The 20,204-nt window shown below is 42.5% G+C and overlaps 1 protein-coding gene across 2 annotated transcripts in view; it reads right to left on the reverse strand.

The window, feature by feature from the left end:
• Positions 1–15,158: 15,158 nt before the first annotated feature.
• LOC126284824 (glucose dehydrogenase [FAD, quinone]-like) overlaps positions 15,159–20,204 on the reverse strand; it is an 87,057-nt gene continuing 82,011 nt past the window's right edge. For both annotated transcript variants that reach the window (XM_049984036.1, XM_049984035.1), the window contains one exon: positions 15,159–19,085. In XM_049984036.1, coding sequence (XP_049839993.1) covers positions 17,475–19,085 — 1,611 coding nt within the window. In that variant the 3' untranslated portion in view covers positions 15,159–17,474. The remainder of the gene's footprint in view (positions 19,086–20,204) is intronic.

Below are 20,204 nucleotides of genomic sequence, written 5' to 3' on the forward strand. Positions count from 1 at the left end.
TAGTGCTGTGGACGCATTTAAAGTGTTTGCACCACTCGACAGCGATAAGTACTGCTGGATGGTCGATTCCGTCTGAACAACCCAATACTGTCTGCATTAGTATAATTCTCGGATTTTTCACGGAGGAGGGCGAACTTAGCTGTAAATACAACCCGTGCTCGACGTCACCCCCGTACATGCCCACGAAGGATTTGTTGCAGCTCAAATGAACACAGCAACTTCGTTTCACAGTGCCAAATATTACAAGTTCACTCAGTTCCAAATGAAGACCAAACCTTTCTGAGCCCTCGGGTTTATTTTTACAAATATAAACACTGGAGTACCGTGAAATAGGAAGACGAAAGGAAATACAAAAACTTTTGCATCCTTGTTTTACCATCCCTCTCCGAGTTTCTTGATTATGTCTAATCACGAATCGTGTATATCTGTATTTAATCTCGCTCCCTCCCTCCCTCTCTCTCTCTCTCTCTCTCTGTTCCTCCCCCCCCCCCCCCCCTGTTTATCCTGTTTGGTAACCTTCTTAAGTAGAAGAATGATGTAAAAGGTAAAAGGATAAAGTCCTTGAATGCAGTATCCTTTCAGATGAGTTAAATTATCTAAAGTCTCCCGGTGACTTGAAATCGCTACTAATGTTTTAAACAATACTTTAGTGCAGTAATGTTGTCAAAAGATGTAACGTCTTTATAGCTGATTATAAAAAATGTATTACCTTGCACATTGAGAGCTAGCTTTTAGTTTTGCATCTACTAATGATATCCATCAAGTTCATGTGTTTCATAACAATTAGCAGTATACAATCTGACTCTCTTAAGGTGCCAACCTGAGATATTTAGTGTCAATTGAAAACACCGAAACAAGTTTTTCAGCTAATACTGAAATGGCAAGTTTTTTTCTGTGTGAATGATCCTCGTATCTGTCATTATTTACTCGTATGTCAAAGCTCTTTTGGTCGTTTTAAGTGAAGTTATAAGAGGGGGAAAGCTATTGCCACTGAGAGATGAAAAGAGGTGAATTCGCTGTTTTGTGATAATTTCCGCATATAAGGTTTACATTTTCATTATTAGATAATTTGATTCAAAATTTCTGAAAAATACGTTTCTTTAAGACACAGAGTACAAAGAAATAGTTGGTCTCCTTCACAAAATTAAATGTGTATTTTAACCGTATACATTACTCTTGAACACTATATTTCTTTCTTTAAACGTTGTTCTACTCAGTTAGCCGTACGAGGACTGTATTGATAGTACAGTCGAATGGGAGCAAAATTCGAAAATCTGAGGACATGAATGTTCTCGTTTGAGGGTGCTAGTCATCTACAATATGGTAATTTTTGTGCAATCTTCCCATATTAAACTTTGCAATTCGTAAAATTTCCTCCACTTTCCATCGAATATTAAAGGCTCCCCATAATGACCAAACAGTTCGTCAAATTTCGTCTGTTTGTCAAATTGTTAGGCGCTCTGCTGCTATGTTTGACGTGTTTGTTAAAAAAGACTATTTAACGTGCTTGTGAGATGTTTTGTTTGAAATCTGATATGACAAATACCTTTGACCGTTTAGGCGTATGTTTGTCAAAAGACGGCTAATTGCCGGACTTCTGAAGTGACGGACCGTACGAATGTTAATATTTCGAAGCATAATTTTAACCGAAAACGATTTTTTTTTTTGCTTACCTCTTTGTATTTTAAGTTTTCACAGTTGCGGCCATTACGATCAAAGGATTGTATGGAAAAAAGAAAGTATCACAGGTCGCTACCAAAACAGGGGAGAGGTTGCTTGATTCCCATCCAAACACTACACAGGAAGACACGAAGAAACAATCATTGTTTTACGCATGACGTAGAGTCCACAAATTTGAAGACTCTGGAATCTGCTACACTTGCCAGGTGTTTCAAAGCTACAGTTAACCGCTGAGAAACTAGAATAGATTCTCGCACAACTTTGTCGTCGTCTTCGATGTGAGGGCGAAGTAATGTCAACAACTTACCAAAAGTTAGACTGTCAATTCGGAGAAAACTGATGCAGTCATTGCTTCAGATTTTAATTGATATATTTAGCTCCAAATCTGAACAATTCCGTGGAACAGTGTCTTGATTTCTTTTCTGCTTTCTGCTAAAAATGCACGAAATGCTTTGTCTTTATTGGCACCTAACCCTACTAATGTCAAAATACGCCGCGACGGTGTACAATGGCCTGAGAGCTGTTTCAAAAGCGTGGTTAAATTTGGTAAATTTCGTTTGTTCTTCTGCGCGCTTGTTTGATAACCCCGTGGGAAGACACTGAAAATTTTACAGACAAATTTTATCGTTATGTGTGCGAAGAGTACATAGTGTACTGAGATCTTTTCCACGTCTTAACATCCCTTTTCGGAATGATACATGTTGTTGTTGTGGTCTTCAGTCCTGAGACTGGTTTGATGCAGCTCTCCATGCTAATCTATCCTTCGCAAGCCTCTTCATCTCCCAGTGCCTACTGCAACCTACATCCTTCTGAATCTGCTTAGTGTATTCACCTCTTGGTCTCCCTCTATGATTTTTACCCTCCACGCTGCACTCCAAAACTAAATTGGTGATCCCTTAATGCCTCAGAACATGTCCTACCAACTGATCCCTTCTTCTGGTCAAGTTGTGCCACAAACTTCTCTTCTCCCCAATCCTATTCAATACTTCCTCATTAGTAATGGAATCTACCCATCTAATCTTCAGCATTGTCAGTAGCACCACATTTCGAAAGCTTCTATTCTCTTCTTGTCCAAACTATTTATCGTCCATGTTTCACTTCCATACATAGCTACACTCCATACAAATACTTTCAGAAAAGACTTCCTGACACTTAAATATATACTCGATGTTAACAAATTTCTCTTCTTCAGAAACGCTTTCCTTGCCATTGCCAGTCTACATTTTATATCCTCTTTACTTCGACCATCATCAGTTATTTTGCTCCCCAAATAGCAAAAGTCCTTTACTACTTTAAGTGTCTCATTTCCTAATCGAATTCCCTCAGCATCCCCCTACTTAATTCGACTACATTCCCTTATCCTCGTATTGCTTTTGTTGATGTTCATCTTATACCCTCCTTTCAAGACGCTGTCCATTCCCTTCAACTGCTCTTCCAGATCCTTTGCTGTTTCTGAAAGAATTACAATGCCATCGGCGAGGCTCAAAGTTTTTGTTTCTTCTCCATGGATTTTAATTCCTATTCCGAATTTTTCTTTTGTTTCCTTTACTGCTTGCTCAATATACAGATTGAATAACATCGGGGATAGGCTACAACCCTGTCTCACTCCCTTCCCAACCACTGCTTCCCTTTCATGTCCCTCGACTCTTATAACTGCCATCTGGTTTCTGTACAAATTGTAAATAGCCTTTCGCTCCCTGTACTTTACCCCTGCCACCTTCAGAATTTGAAAGAGAGTATTCCAATCTATATTATCAAAAGCTTTCTCTAAGTCTACAAATGCTAGAAACGTAGGTTTGCCTTTCCTTAATCTTTCTTCTAAGATGAGTCGTAAGGTCAGTATTGCCTCACGAGTTCCAGTATTATACGGAATCCAAACTGATCTTCCCCGAGGTCGGCTTCTATTAGTTTTTCCATTCGTCTGTAAAGAATTCGCGTTAGTATTTTGCAGCTATGGCTTATTAAACTGATAGTTCGGTAATTTTCACATCTGTCAACACCTGCTTTCTTTGGGATTGGAATTATTATATTCTTCTTGAAGTCTGAGGGTATTTCGCCTGTCTCATACATCTTGCTCACCAGATGGTAGAGTTTCGTCAGGACTGGCTCTCCCACGGCCGTCAATAGTTCCAATGGAATGTTGTCTACTCCGGGGGCCTTGTTTCGACTCAGGTCTTTCAGTGCTCTGTCAAACTCTTCACGCAGTATCGTATCTCCCATTTCATCTTCTTCTACATCCTCTTCCATTTCCATAATATTATCCTCAAGTACATCACCCTTGTATAGGCCCTCTGTATACTCCTTCCACCTTTCTGCTTTCCCTTCTTTGCTTAGAACTGAGTTTCCATCTGAGCTCTTGATGTTCATACAAGTGGTTCTCTTCTCTCCAAAGGTCTCTTTAATTTTCCTGTAGGCAGTATCTATCTTACCCCTAGTGAGATAAGCCTCTACATCCTTACATTTGTCCTCTAGCCATCCCTGCTTAGCCATTTTGCACTTCCTGTCGATCTCATTTTTGAGACGTTTGTATTCCTTTTTGCCTGCTTCATTTACTGCATTTTTATATTTTCTCCTTTCATCAATTAAATTCAATATTTCTTCTGTTACCCAAAGATTTCTACTAGCCCTCGTCTTTTTACCTACTTGTTGCTCTGCTGCCTTCACTACTTCATCCCTCAAAGCTACCCATTCTTCTTCTACTGTATTTATTACCCCCATACCTGTCAATTGTTCCCTTATGCTCTCCCTGAAACTCTGGAAAACCTCTGGTTCTTTCAGTTTATCCAGGTCCCATCTCCTTAAATTCCCACCTTTTTGCAGTTTCTTCAGTTTTAATCTACAGGTCATAACCAATAGATTGTGGTCAGAGTCCACATCTGTCCCTGGAAATGTCTTACAATTTAAAACCTGGTTCTTAAATCTCTGTCTTACCATTATATAATCTATCTGATACCTTTTAGTATCTCCAGGGTTCTTCCATGTATACAACCTTCTTTCATGATCCTTAAACCAAGTGTTAGCTATGACTAAGTTGTGCTCTGTGTAAAATTCTACCAGGCGGCTTCCTCTTACATTTCTTAGCCCCAATCCATATCCACCTACTACGTTTCCTTCTCTCCCTTTTCCTATTACCGAATTCGAGTCACCCATGACTATTAAATTTTCATCTCCCTTCACTATCTGAATAATTTCTTTTATTCCATCATACATTTCTTCAATTTCTTCGTCACCCGCAGAACCGGTTGGCATATAAACTTGTACTACTGTAGTAGATGTGGGCTTCGTATCTATCTTGGCCAAAATAATGCGTTCACTATGCTGTTTGTAGTAGCTTACCCGCATTCCTATTTTCCTATTCATTATTAAACCTACTCCTGCATTACCCCTATTTGATTTTGTGTTTATAACCCTGTAGTCACCTGACCCGAGGTCTTGTTCCTCCTGCCACCGAACTTCACTAATTCCCACTATATCTAACTTTAACCTGTCCATTTCCCGTTTTAAATTTTCTAACCTACCTGCCCGATTAAGGGATCTGATATTCCACGCTCCGATCCGTAGAACGCCAGTTTTCTTTCTCCTGATAACGACATCCTCTTGAGTAGTCCCCGCCCGGAGATCCGAATGGGGGACTATTTTACCTCCGGAATATTTTACCCAAGAGGACGCCATCATCATTTAATCATACAGTAAAGCTGCATGCCCTCGGGAAAAATTACGGCCGTAGTTTCCCCTTCCTTTCAACCGGGTGCAGTACCATCACAGCAAGGCCGTTTTGGTTATTGTTACAAGGCCAGATCACTCAATCATCCAGACTGTTGCCCCTGCAAGTATTGAAAAGGCTGCTGCCCCTCTTCAGGAACCACACGTTTGTCTGGTCTCTCAACAGATACCCCTCTGTTGTGGTTGTACCTACGGTACGGCTATCTGTATCGCTGAGGCACGCAAGCCTCCCCACCAACGGCAAGGTCCATGGTTTATGGGGAGGGGGGGGGGGGGAATGATACATAGGAGATGGATTTGAGTACCCCTATGCATAAATCCGAATTTCTCTAATTTTATCGTCGTGGACATTACTCGAGATGTCTGTTAAAGGAATCTCTTTGTTTTCTGATTCGCTTTGGAAAGTGAGCTCTGGAAATTTTGTGACTAGGTGCAAGGCTATGGCCCTTCAGTTTGTTAAGCATTCCTGTGACACTTTCACCCCGACTAAACGAACCTTTCACGAATCGTGCAGATATTCTCTGAAACTCTTCAATTTCTTGCGTTTATTAAATGATTGAGGTTCTCAGGCCGACAAAATTACTCAGGAATCTTTCGAACGAAGGTACTGTAAGCTACCTATTCCGCTATTCCGTGCTTCAGATTCTTCCAATAAATTACAGTCTGGCATCTGCCTTGCTCGTTGGTAGATTTATGTGGTCGTTCTACCTTAAATCACTCCGGTCGGAAGCTCATCCTGATTTATTTGTTATTATTATTAATAATATTATTATTATTATTTGCTGATGGCCAAGCATTGATTTAAATTCTATGTGACCTTTTCGTCCATCTACGCATGTTACGTTGCGTGGATTTATGCTTGGAGATATCTGCGGACCTTTGAACCTCGCACTGATCATCTGCAAGGCTCTGTGCGTTTCGTAACAAGTTTCTGAGCAGGTCCATCTTGCTGTATATAACTACGCCACCCTACAGGACGGTTCGCCGGTTTCCGGAACGTCGGCCATAAAACAAGCAAAAACTGCGTCAGGCCTGCAGCTCAGTGCGGCAGCCGAGCGAACGGTCAGTCACATTGTCACTGGAACTGCCCGACGCCCGGGAGTCAAGGTCGGCACTCGCTCCGTTCGCGAGCGGTTCGGAGCGGTCGTTGCACTCTGCTCGTCCGACCGGTCTGCCCGCCGCCTTCTGAACTGCCACACGTGGCGCCATCGTTGCGACTGGAAAAGAGATCGTTCAAGAACGGGACCAACGACAACTGAAGACAATCGTGCAACGTGACAGGAGTGCAACCCTTCCGCAAATTGCTGGAGATTTCGATGCTGGGACATCAACAAGTGTCAGCGACCGAACCATTCAACGAAACATCATCAATATGGCCTCCCGGAGTCGAATGCCCACTTGTGTTCCCTTGATGACTGCACGACAGAAAGCTTTACGCCTCGCCAGGACCCATCAACACCGACATTAGACAGTTGATGACTGGAAACACGTTACATGGTCGGAAGAGTCTCATTTCAAATTGTATCGTGTGGATGGACTTGCCGGTATGGAGACAACCTTACGAATTCATGGATCCGGCTTCTCAGGGGGGACTGTTCATGTTGGTGGGGCGTGTGCAGTTGGAGTGATGTGGCACCGCTGATACGTCTAGATACTACTCTGACAGGTGACACGTATGTAAGCGTCCTGTCTGATCACGTGCATTATTCATGTCCATTGTGTATTCAGACGGACACGTCCAGAATTGCTACAGAGTGTTTCCAGGAACACTCTTCTGAGTTTAAACACTTCTGCTGGCCACCAAACTCTCCAGGGTAAACATTATCGAGCACATCGCCCGCAGGGCTCCTACATGATATTAGGCAGGTGTGCAAGTTTCTTTGCCTTTTAAGTGTGTTTACATTTTAGAAGAAGAACCACAGGAGGTATTGAAAAGATGGCAAGAATATGTTGAATGTCTGTATAAGGGGGATGAAATGCAAAGAGAAATTAAAGTTGAACAGGAGCAATATGTGCCGGAAGATGGAAAGGGATTCACTATCTTGGAAGCAGAAGCAGAAAAAGCGCTGAAGTAGGTGAAGAATAGGAAGGCATGTGGAATTGATGATTTGCCAGTAGAACTGTTGAAGAGTCTGGGAAACAAGACAAAAAAAGAAATAGTCTATCTCTGTAACGAGATATATGACAAAGGGGAATGGCCTGAGGACTTCCTTGCAACAGTTACGACACCAGTAGAGAAAACGAGAAACACTAAAAAATGTGAAGAGCACCGGACCATCAGTCTAATTTCTCATACAGGTAAAATCTTGCTGAGAGTGTTGAATAGAAGGCTATATGGCAAACTGGATAGAGGGATTGCAGACGAGCAGTTCGGATTTAGAAGAGGAAAAGGAACAAGAGATGCTACTGGCCTGTTAAGAACTATAGGGGAAAGATATATGGAAAAAGGTAGAGAAATCTTTCCTGTTTTTATAGATTTAGAAAAGGCTTTTTACAGAGTTCAGTGCCGGCCGGAGTGGCCAAGCGGTTCAAGGCGCTTCAGTCTGGAACCGCGCGACCGTTACGGTCACAGGTTCGATTCCTGCCTCGGGCATCATGGATGTGTGTGATGTCCTTAGGTTAGTTAGGTTTAAGTAGTTCCAAGTTCTAGGGGACTGATGACCACAGCAGTTGAGTCCCATAGTGCTCAGAGCCATTTGAACCATTTTGAAGAGAGTTCAGTGGAACAAGATGATGGATATTTTGAAGAGGAAAGGAGTAGGTTGGAAAGAGAGACGACTGATATAGTATCTATATTTACACCTGAAAACAAGGATAAGGATTGGAAATGAAATGTCAGAAGGAAGCAGCATTGGATGAGGTGTTAGACAAGGTTGTTCCCTTTCCCCCAATGTTGTTTAACACATACCTTGAAGAGATTATTGTGAAAGGCTTAGATGGGAAAAGAGGAATGTGTATTGGTGGAAAGAGATTAGAATGTATAAAATTTGCTGATGACAAGGTATTTGTGGCAGAAAGTGAGCGGACAGTGAATAACATGTTCAAAGATCTGAATGAAGTTTGTGTGGAATATGGGATGCAAATAAACACAGCAAAAACAAAGAGTATGGTCATCAGTACAAGACACAGACTGTCTAATATCAAAATAGGACAATCTACCATTAGCCAAGTAAGTGCATTTAAATATCTTGAAAGCACAATAACTGAAGACTTGAAATGTCACCAGGAGGTGAAAACTCGAATTGCCATAGCGAAGGAGGCATTCAACAGAAAGAGGAAACTCTTATGTGGCAAATTAGATAAAGGTCTAAGGTAAAGGTCTGACAAATGTTTTGTCTGGTGTGTGGTGCTATATGGGGCAGAAACATGGATGCTGAGACGAGAGGATGAAAAAAAGGTTATAAGCATTTGAGATGTGGATGTGGAGGAGAATAGAGAGAATAAGCTGGATGGAAAGAATGAGTGATGATAGAGTATTGAAAAGGGTTGGCGAGAGATGATGTCTGATGAAGGTTGTAAGAGAAAGGAATAAGAACTGGTTGGGACATTCATTGAGAAGGGAGTGCTTGTTAGCAGATGCTTTGGAAGGATTGGTCTGTGGGAGAAGACCAAGAGGAAGAAGGAGATACAAGATAATAGACGACAGAAAGGAAAGAGGAAATTATGCAGACCTGAAGACGATGGCAGAAGACCGGCAGCCTGGAGAACTAACATGTGAAAATCTGCCTTTTGGCAGAACACTGAACTATAGGGTGAATTTTAGAACAATTTATACACAAATCTAGGCACTTTAGTTCGAAAAATGTATTTTGATTGTGCATATGAAGTCATATTTCAACAAATTTTAGTAATAGGTCATATTGCGGCTAACTTTTAATATAATTGGTCATATTTCCGTATATAACGTTTTTCTCGTATCTTACGGACACACGAATAAGAAAATGAATATGTTGCTCACGAGACAATATTTAACGTGCTATTATGAACGATAAACAGATAAATTAGTACACAGCCTTATTTCTCAGGACTGTAGCAGAAAATCGGTGTGCCACAACAGTCGTTTCACGAACATAAAATATTGTTGCGCAGAGTCGACAATACGCTCTCAGAACCAACAAAGGCGGCTTCTGCCGTAATAATCATCGCAGTCGCTCAGGTGTTCCCAGTAACCAGTTTGAATACAGCCTTTGCCTTGTTCAACGTGCCTAAAGCAAAGTGCTCCGACAGCGTGAAGTTGCGAGGATATGTTCGAGAATTTGGATAGAAGTTCTTTAGTATTGATGGGAAAACATTATTTTGTAAACTGTGTGAAGTTAGTGCAGAAAAGGGCCTTAATGTCCTACAACACTGTAATACCGCTAAACGCAGCAGGTGCGTGAAACGAAGTGCTGAAAATAACAGGAGGCAAACGCTGTTATTTGAACAGACAGGTCAATCGTCAACCGTGCAATCATTCTGCAAGGATTTGTGTGAGATGATGGTGTCCTGCGTCATCCCATTTGAAAAGCTGAAGAATCCACGCTTCAGACGGTTCATGGAGAAGTACACAACACATCCAATTCCAGATGTAACTACACTGAGAAATAACTATTTATCCGTATGCTACAATGATGTGCTCAACAAAATACGAATTACTATTGTTGAGCAAAAGAACTGGCTGTCGATAGATGAAACTACGGATATCAGTGGGAGATATATTGCAAATGTTGTTGGCGTTCTAAAAGTTGATGGCCCTGGAGATATTTTCCTACTAACATGTGAAGTTCTCGATAGTGTAAACAATTCGACGATTGCTATTTTGTTTGACAACTCTCTGAAGCTACTGTGTCAGGGTGATGTGAAAAGAGACAACGTTTTGCTGCTTGTAACATATGGTGCTTCATATATGGCTAAAGCAGCCAAAGGGCTTCAGATTCTCTAACCCAGTATGGTGTACGCCAGTTGCCTTGCACATGCGTTGCGCAGAGTTGCCGAAGAGGTGCGATCAAATTACCCTGGCGTGGATAAATTAATTTCCTGTGGCAATAAATTCTATGTGAAGGCTCCGCTACAGGTCCAGAAATTCAAAGAACAAGCACCTTCAACGGCCCTCCCACCTAAAGCTGTTCCTACACGGTGGGGTTCTCAGCTTAATGCTGCTGAGTATTAGTGCACCAACTACACCCAAATAAAGACAATCTTCTGTGAGTTGATAGCGATGAATCAAGTGCTATCAAAATTGTGAAAGAAGTTTTTACAGATACATTGTCTCGAAACTTGGCATACATCAACGCCAATTTTTCAATGATATCAAAAGCCATCAAACGACTGGAAGCTGTTGGCACTCAGCTATGTGAGGCCCTGAGTATTGTGCAACATGTGCAGAGTGAGTTGGGTAGAGCTCGTGCTCATGTGGCTGACAAAGTGAAAACCAAATTGCAAAGTGTTCTCCAACGGAATCCTGGATATTCTACACTGTGCAAAATTAGTGACAGTCTTTCAGGAAATGCCGAAACATTTGAAGATACTGAAACAAAGCTGAACTCCAGTGACCTGGCTGCCTTCAAATACATTCCAGTAACGTCTTGTGAAGTGGAGAGGAGCTTTTCCGGGTACAAAACTATCCCCAGCGACAACCGTAGATCTTTGACAATGGAAAACCTGAAAATGCACCTTCTGATCCAGTGCAACTTTGCAGATACTGAAGATTGACATACGGTATTACATAATGTGAAACGCTTTAAATACTATGTAGAAATAAAAACATTGTTTTACTATTTCGATAGATGATCTTGTCACTGTACTTTGTGTTTAGAAAATAAAACATTGAAGAAATAGGTGCAAATTAGCCACAAACCCTGCAGAAAGAAAGAACTATATTTACAATATTTTGAGAAGTGAATTTCGTATTACTTTATGGTGAATGAAAAATTAATCAAACAAGCAAGAATGCTTTAAATAAACTTCTGTTAAGTCGTATTTTATTTTTAAAGGTCATATGTAAGTAAGTTTTAGGTCATAAACGCTTGCGTATTTCGCTGTTTTTTAGGTAACTAAAATCTGGGCTCTAATGATATTTTAGAAATGTCGATAGAACTACTAATAGGACGGACCGTACAAAGTAGTTCTGAATTCAGGAATTGAAGCTGTTAGCAGTACATTATTTACATTCCAATTAGAACAACAATGTTGCAACATCGTTACTGTGCAGAGTAGAGCGAAGCACCTGAAGATCTGACTAGTGATTTGCGAGGATTTGAGCTTTAATTGTGCTGACTGTTAGCAAGAACAGATAGATGTTTCAGAGTTTTACTTTCCCCCAGAAAAGCCACCAGCATTAAGTGTAAACTGTCGCCATTTGTACCAGCGCCAGTTATGTTGACAGTGAGACGGAGGGGTCTATTGCCTTACGAATCTCTGTAACAGTTGTGAAGCGAATGCCGTGAAGTGCTCCCTGCAATTAAAGAATCAAGTTGAATCACAAGGGCTTGTGTGTGGTGGGGGGGAACAGCAGTTTCCAGCTCAAACGGTCGAACAATCAGTCACAACCTGCGCCATTTGCTCCCTACTCTAAGCTGGTCGCAGGCTGTGTTCCAAAAATGAAGTGCTTACGGGAGGAAGTGCCGACACTTTCTGCAGAACCCTCCCATCATTTTTTAGGGCAATGCTCGGGCAAATATGGCGCAACTTACTCATTTTCGCGTTCGATGAGGCTGGGAAGTGTTCTGCCACCCATCACACTCCCCGAACTTTAGCCCTTGTGACTCCACTTGAGTCCTAAATTGAAGGAAGCACTTTATGGCACTAGCTTCAGAACTGTTACAGAGATTCGTCAGGCAATAGACCGCTCCACTCGAACTATCAACACACCAGGCGTTGCTAAGAGTATCCTACAACTTCCACTTCGCTGACAACTATGATACACAATGCTAATGACTTCTTTGAAGGACAGTAAAACTTTGAAACATGCATCTGTTTTGTGGGAGTTGCAAATAAACAGTTGCCACTATCAAACTTCCAACCTTCGTATTGCTCTCTGCAGTACACTGAGCAACGAATATGGTTTTCTCCATTAAGCGAAATGGAGTAGTGAGCATATGTCTATATTAGACGATAGCAAATGGATTTTTTTTTTGGACTGGCTCGATATGAAATGTCTAGTTTTTTTATGATTTCTCGTACTTATTTAAAATTAATTTTGGTCTATCCTCGCACAAAACGAAAGGATAGTAATGTGTCGATTCCGTATGATTAATGTGTGCAAGCGATTCTACAGAGAACATCTCTCTGTGTGCGAATGCCTCCGTGGCTGGATATAATGCGGTTACTTTTCAGCCCACACGCTCAAGAATGCTTATACTGCTGTGAAAGTTGTCTCATAAGAGCACCACACACACACACACACACACACACACACACACACACCGATTTTTCCGCGCCTGTGCTCGAGGTCGACCAGCCTGCTCCGCGTGCAGTCCGCCGCGGCGGCCTCCCAGCAGTTGGTGTTGAGGTGCAGCTGGCTTCGTCCCCGAACTCAATTTTTTTTGGTCACAGCCTCCAGCTAATAATTTCTGGACCTATGCCAGCGTTTGCACACAAAGTGCATGACGTATCTCTTTAACCGGCAGACGGGCAAACTTATCAGTCTGATGTAGTGGACTTTGCGATGGGGGTAGCGTAGTGGTTAGCACAATGGATTCGCATTCGGGAGGATGACGGTTCAAACCCCCGTCCGGCCAGCCTCATTTACGTTTTCGATAATTTCCCTAAATCGTTTAAGGCAAATGCCATGATGGTTCCTTTGGAAGGGCATAGCCGCTTTCCTTTCCCATTCTTCCCCAGTCAGAGCTTGTGCTCCGTCTATAATGACCTCATTGTCGACGGGACGTTAGACACTAATTTCCTCCCCAATGTGGGGAAAGGGATGAATCGAAAGTTATAAACGAGTAGGAGAAAACTACAAATTTACCGTTTGTTGATGGAGGTTATAAAAATCCAAGTACACACATTTTTTTTTACTAATGTCATCTAGACTCCACAACTTACTCAGAGTGTTAAATTCAGAACATCATCTATGTTGCCATGACAGTGACGTTTAAATTCCAGCTCCCCGCGAGTTCTACCTTTTATACGTAAATTACGAGGTGCATTCAAGTTCTAAGGCCTCCGATTTTTGTCTCCGGACTGCAAAGAGATAGAAACATGCGCATTGTTTTAAAATGAGGTCGCGTTCATTGTCAATACGTCCCAGAGATGGCAGCACCGTATGGCAAATGGAATTTTTTCCGCCAGCGGCGAGAATGAGAACTGTTTTAAATACTTAAAATGGCGACGTTTTCCTAACTTGAACAGCGTGGAATCATTCGTTTTCTGAATTTGCGTGGTGTGAAACCAATTGAAATTCATCGACAGTTGAAGGAGACATGTGGTGATGGAGTTATGGACGTGTCGAAAGTGCGGTCGTGGGTGCGACAGTTTAATGAAGAACCTCGGGCTCGCACAAGCCGGTCTGACGACAAGATCGAGAAAGTGGGGAGAATTGTTTTGGGGGATCGCCGAATGACTGTTGAACAGATCGCCTCCAGAGTAGGCATTTCTGTGGGTTCTGTGCACGCAATCCTGCATGACGACCTGAAAATGCGAAAAGTGTCATCCAGGTGGGTGCCACGAATGCTGAAGGACGACCACATGGCTGCCCGTGTGGCATGTTGCCAAGCAATGTTGACGCGCAACGACATCATGAATGGGACTTCCTTTTCGTCGGTTGTGACAATGGATGAGACGTGGATGCCATTTTTCAATCCAGAAACAAAGTGTCAGTCAGCTCAATGGAAGTACACAGATTCACCGCCACCAAAAATATTTCGGGTAACCGCTAGTGCTGAAAAAATGATGGTGTCCATGTTCTGGGACAGCGAGGGCGTAATCCTTACCCATTGCCTTCCAAAGGCCACTACGGTAACAGGTGCATCCTACGAAAATGTTTTGAAGAACAAATTCCTTCCTGCACTGCAACAAAAACGTCCGGGAAGGGCTGCGCGTGTGCTCTTTCACCAAGACAACGCACCCGCACATCGAGCTAACGTTACCAACAGTTTCTTCGTGATAACAACTTTGAAGTGATTCCTGATGCTCTCTACTCACCTGACCTGGCTCCTAGTGACTTTTGGCTTTTTCCAACAATGAAAGACACTCTCCGTGGCCGCACATTCACCAGCCGTGCTGCTATTGCCTCAGCGATTTTCCAGTGGTCAAAACAGACTCCTAAAGGAGCCTTCGCCGCTGCCATGGAATCATGGCATCAGCGTTGTGAAATTGTGTACGTCTGCAGGGCGATTACGTGGAGAAGTAACGCCAGTTTCATCGATTTCGGGTGAGTAGTTAATTAGAAAACAAAGCGGAGGCCTTAGAACTTGTATGCACCTCGTACTTCTCCACCTCGAGATGTGGCTACCGTGTTGAGGATTACAGAAAAGTGAACTTCTCAGCAACTGCTTCCGTTTCAGGGTGGCGAAACATGAGAACTTGCCGTGGACATGAGTAAATGCAAGTGCTTTTTTTATAGATCTACGAATACACATAAATGAAAAAGTAAAGCAAACCTGTAGTTAACAGAATAAACAGGAAAATGACGCAGAAATAGAAATATTTCACCCGTACTTCTTACCTCATTCGAAATTTTTAGATCATTTTATTGCTTCAGACGAAGTGTTTAACCTCATTAAGTCGTCACGGCTGATGGTGAAAAATTTACGACGTGTAAAGTCAGATTTTGAGTCGTAAGTAGGTACAACAAAGCGAACTCTTTATTTGACAACAATCTTTTCGCACAGCGAGATTTAAAAAATCATCATGTCTTTTTATCAACGAAATAAGTTTTTACATCATTAGACAAATCACTAACCAATGCTATTGCTTTTAAATACAAGTGTGACGTAAGTCATTTAGCTGTTTATATGTCGAGTTTTTGCGTACTGAAATGTAACACATTCTCTTTAAATATCGGCGTCGAACGTTTACATTCTTACGTAATTATCTTGTAGAGAAACTAATAAAGATGCATTACCACAACACTCTGTTTGTACTCTAAGGGATTTGTACTGTTGTCAAGGTCTGAGCTGCAGTACCAACAAAGTATGAAGGACTGTTGTTCCTAAGAAGAAAACTGCCACGGAACTTTTACATAGAAAGTAGGAAGTACACGTTCTAGAAGTTTGAGTCGTTAAATGAAGAAATCGTTAGCCGTAAAAGGTTATTAGTGATCTTCGTGTGTCGCTGAACAAGCGCTAAGGTATGTGCTTAATTGACGGTTTCCGAGGAACTAAATCTGTATGGAACTGAAGCATGACATACAAAACCCGAGTGAGTGTTGCGCAGAGTTCCAGTATTGAGATTATCGAAGTGACAGGCTGTAACAGCATCAAATGCGTAGCATGTATCCACTCAGCCTTAAATTTCCCAAAGCGTACTACGGGTTAATAGCTATGAAGAGTCAGTGGCATCGAACAGAGGAGATTTTTCCTTGTTTATAAAAGAAGCTGACAGCTAAGGTGATCACAAAAGAGACAGACAATTTTGAATAAGAAGCGTTTTGTACAATTACTTTCAGATGCTGAAACAAATAGGAAATTATAAATAGAACAGTTTGTATATTACTGACAACGGCGTTCGTAGAAAACTTCTCGCGTACTGTTTTATATAGCTCTGAATTGTCACTAACGTTTATTCTGTTGCATGAAAACGCACCAATATTCCACTTCTCTTAGGAGAGGCTTTAGCGTAACATCGTTCTGTGAGAATGATGTCCTCTGCGGGCACTTGTCCTATTTCGCAGAGCAAAGAAGATCTCCAAGCTGAAGCGGTAAATGAATACTCAAAGTTACCGTCTCTATCTCGAGAACACTCGAGTACAGCACACTGGTGACAGTATGACACAGTGTGCGCCACTGGTTCTCGGATCCAGGCAGTACGTCTCAGGGAGCGAGGGAAACCCTCAACTTCCCGCAAGTATCAGTTCTCGAGGCGTGCCAGGGTAAACGGCACGGCTAACTCGCTGCTCGCAGGGGATGGACGCGCACAGACCTCACTTGTGACGTGTAAGCACTAACTCGTTTCCTATAAGACTAGAAGGAATACATTCTAGTGCACCGGCGAGTTTTTTGGAACACATTTGATTTTGTGGAACGATACGTGTGAACTTTTGGTACACAATCTGTTTATCAAAGCACAGTTTCACGGATCGTAGTATATGGCGACACGCTGTCTCTGTATAAATTACACCATTTATCCGTCTTTGCACTTTTCTTAAATAACACTATTATATGCACTATACTATTTCACGCTGCATTGACGCCGTTCGCTGTGTTCTCACGACAAAGTAACAAAGTTCATCATTGTCTGTTAAGGGCCGTTGACCTTCAACTGATGGTCTGCAGTTCCACGAAGCGTACGTATGTGCATAAACACCTACCCGCGCTATCAAAAGAAAACAGAGGTTGGAGTTCATTGCACGGCTCCTTATCCAAAGCTGTCCTGCCTCTATAGCTGAGGTGTACTGTTTCCCAGGCTCCAGTGTTATTCTGCTTTTTCTTTCAGTGTCATGAACTTTGAGTTTTGATTAGTAAAATTCGTCGACTTTTCTGCTAGCGAAGTTCTTTAAATGCGGCTTATACCATTACGTGATCCACAGTAACGGTTTCTCAGGATGCTTACTGAATGGTTTACTCAATGGGTATCGATTGAACTGGAGTCTGATACCAATTCTGTTTAGTCACTTCATTCTAAAGAACACACCACGAAGAAAAAAGCTGTTTGACTCCTCAGTGAACGAGTGCATCTTCAGTACCATCTCTCCACTCGTTCCTTTTGATCATTTCATTATAACTACACTTCGGTGCAGTCTATTCATTGTCTTTAATCACCAAAGCCTAATGTTCTTTAATGTTTCTTTGACGGAAAAATCTCATAACAAAGTAATCGATATAGTGAGTGAGGCACGTGCTGCCGCATTAAGCAATGTATTTCAATCGTTGCTGTTCCAAACTTTATCGTAGTGACGAAGCGTTTCAGTTGGCTAATGACATTTTATCTCTCTATCCCATTTCTTCAACGATAGCTGGTTGCATTTTTTCTGATAACCACATCGTAGTGGTCTTACCATTTCGTTCAGAGACGAAGTACTTAAGATTACCAGAGTACGGCTTTACGAAACTGTCTGTCCACGAAAGATCTTCGGGAACTTGTTGTTCAGACCCCTCCGAAAACAGTTTGGTTGCTGTTTGCCGATTCCAGTTCTTTTGTCCCATAATGGTGCTCTGAGTTTCTTCTGCCAGCCACATGTTTTTCGTTTTCTCTCCCTCCTTCCTCTGTTTGGAGACCAAAGCCTTCTGATACTGAGAAGTCCATTTCCTTTTAGACACGTCGCCTAGTTGCTTACGTTTCTCGCCGGGCGACTTCTGTCGACTGGCGTCGTAGAAATCGTTCCTCTCAATCTCTGGCTTACGTGTTTCTTCAGAGAGCCATGTGGTTCCAATCTTCTCATTTTGTCCAGAGAAGGCATTTGAACTTTTAACTATAGATTTTACGTTGGTCTGGTCTGGAGGAACGAAATGTTCAATATTTTCAGGCTTCGGGTCTCTCATTAATTCTGGAAGCACTGCTGCATCCAAAGACCACTTCTTTTGTAAGCTCTGCTCCTTGCTTTTGATGACCTTTGGACCCATGGTATAAGAGGGCCATATTCTTTCTTTCGCACCCTGTCTTTGAGCTTTCTGATGAATTTCTGCTGGCTGTAGAACATCGGATGTCAACTCATTATCCGTTTCGTGCTTGTTACTGTTCTGTTCGAATTTAAGAGGTTGGTAGGCGCTGGAGATCCATTGCTGTTCCAGTTTGTAGCCCTCATCTTCCTCATCAGTGCCTGGTGGTTCAATTGCGCTGTGCTGCTGCTTTTCAGAATAGCTATCCTGGACTTGTGTATCATCGCGCCCTTTGAAGTCGCCGTAAACACCCTTGTTCTTATACAGTTCGCTCCAGTTCCTGTCACGAGAAACCTGAGATTTAATATTTTCATCACGATGCGACCAGCCCACTTCAGTGATCGGGGGTTGATGATCCTTAGAAGAAGAGGTAGGGTCTAGTTGACGGATCCCGTCCATTTCTTCAGATTGCGGACTCGGGAACTGTTTGACGGGCCACTGGGAGTCTACTTGTTGGCTCCAGTTTGTCTCTTGTGCATCCTTGGACTGAAACTCCTGGGAGAACCGCTTCTGTCTCTGGACGCTGCCGTCGACGTCCCAGGTGCGCTCCTCTTCGTGGGACCACTCTCCGTCGTGGAGCTCTCCCCAGTCCTCCTTGATCATGTCGGCGGCCTTCTCGGCGATCATGACGGTGGGCGCGTTGGTGTTGCCGCTGACGATGTAGGGCATGATCGAGGCGTCGACGACGCGCAGCCGCCGGACGCCGTAGACGCGCAGGCGGTGGTCGACGACGGCCTCCGGGTCGGAGGCGGGGCCCATCTTGCACGTGCCCACCGGGTGGTAGATGGTCTGCGTGTAGTGGCGCGCAGCGCACTCCCAGTACTCGTCCGAGCCGAAGGCGCCCGAGCCCTCGCAGCCGGGCAGCGGCCGCTCGTTCACCCTGGCGCCCAGCCGGCGCATCACCTTCGTCTTGCTCAGCGCCACCGCGAACTTCATTCCCTCCACCTGTCGGCGGCACACACTCTCAATGTAAACATCCGCATCCAGAAAAAGTCGAGTTTTATGTATTTGATGGTTGTACACACAGTTGGTATGCATCATACTTAACGAAGAGAATACGAAAAGATGTGCTGAATAATTCAAATAATGTTGAAGGAGTAGAAAATTTTAGTCGTTGGGGAGAAATCGGCAAAGGAGTGCCACAGGGTTCAATATTGGGTCCACTACTGTTCCTCACATAAGAGAATGAGCTTCCACTAACATTCGAGAAGCAGGATTGATACTTTTAGCAGGCGATATTAATTTTACAACAAAATCCATCAGAGAAAAAACAATTACAAAGTACTTCTGAGAAATCGACTCTTCCTAAATTTGAAGAAAAAACCATATTATATTCAGTTCTGTACAAAAAATAGTCAAATCAACAACTGGTGTACGACAAGAGCAGGAGTCAGTAAATAGGATAGAATGCTCTACATTTTTGGATGTACATGCTGATAAAAACTATAAGTAGAAGGAGTGTATTACTGAGTTTTGCAAGCAATTGAGGTCAACCACTTTTGCTGTTTGTATTGCTAATCTTGGAAACGAAAGACTTAACCTCCTGACATTTTTTGCTATTTCCATTCATTAGTGTCTTGTGGAATTGTTTTCTAGGGTAACTGACCTCTTAGAGAGCACTGATTGCACAAAACCGAGCAGTAACAGTGATTTGTGGTGTTGACCGATGGACGTCACTTACGTACGCCTTCAAGTAGCTGGTCATTTTAATTGCACCGTCACAATACATATATTCCCTAATTAAATTAGTCATAAATAATCTACCCTAGTTTGAGAATAACAGAAGAACTTTCCACACTAGTGGCAAAAATTACCGTTATTCCCCATTCTTAAAGTGGCCAGTGGCTCAGAAAGGATATCAATATGCAGCAACAAAAATTATCGTTTGTACAATACCATAAAATGTGTGACAGCACTTTCTATTCGACTGACGAATTTCCATTTAAAACCTTGTAGCTAGTAAAAAAAATATAATTTTAAACATAGTTTTATGAGAAGAACCAAAAGTTCATTAATGTTAACAGTAACCATTTAATATATCCTGTAAACTGACTCGGCCAACGG

The sequence above is a fragment of the Schistocerca gregaria genome, chromosome 8 (genome assembly GCF_023897955.1).
Source record: "Schistocerca gregaria isolate iqSchGreg1 chromosome 8, iqSchGreg1.2, whole genome shotgun sequence".
NCBI lineage: Eukaryota > Metazoa > Arthropoda > Insecta > Orthoptera > Acrididae > Schistocerca > Schistocerca gregaria.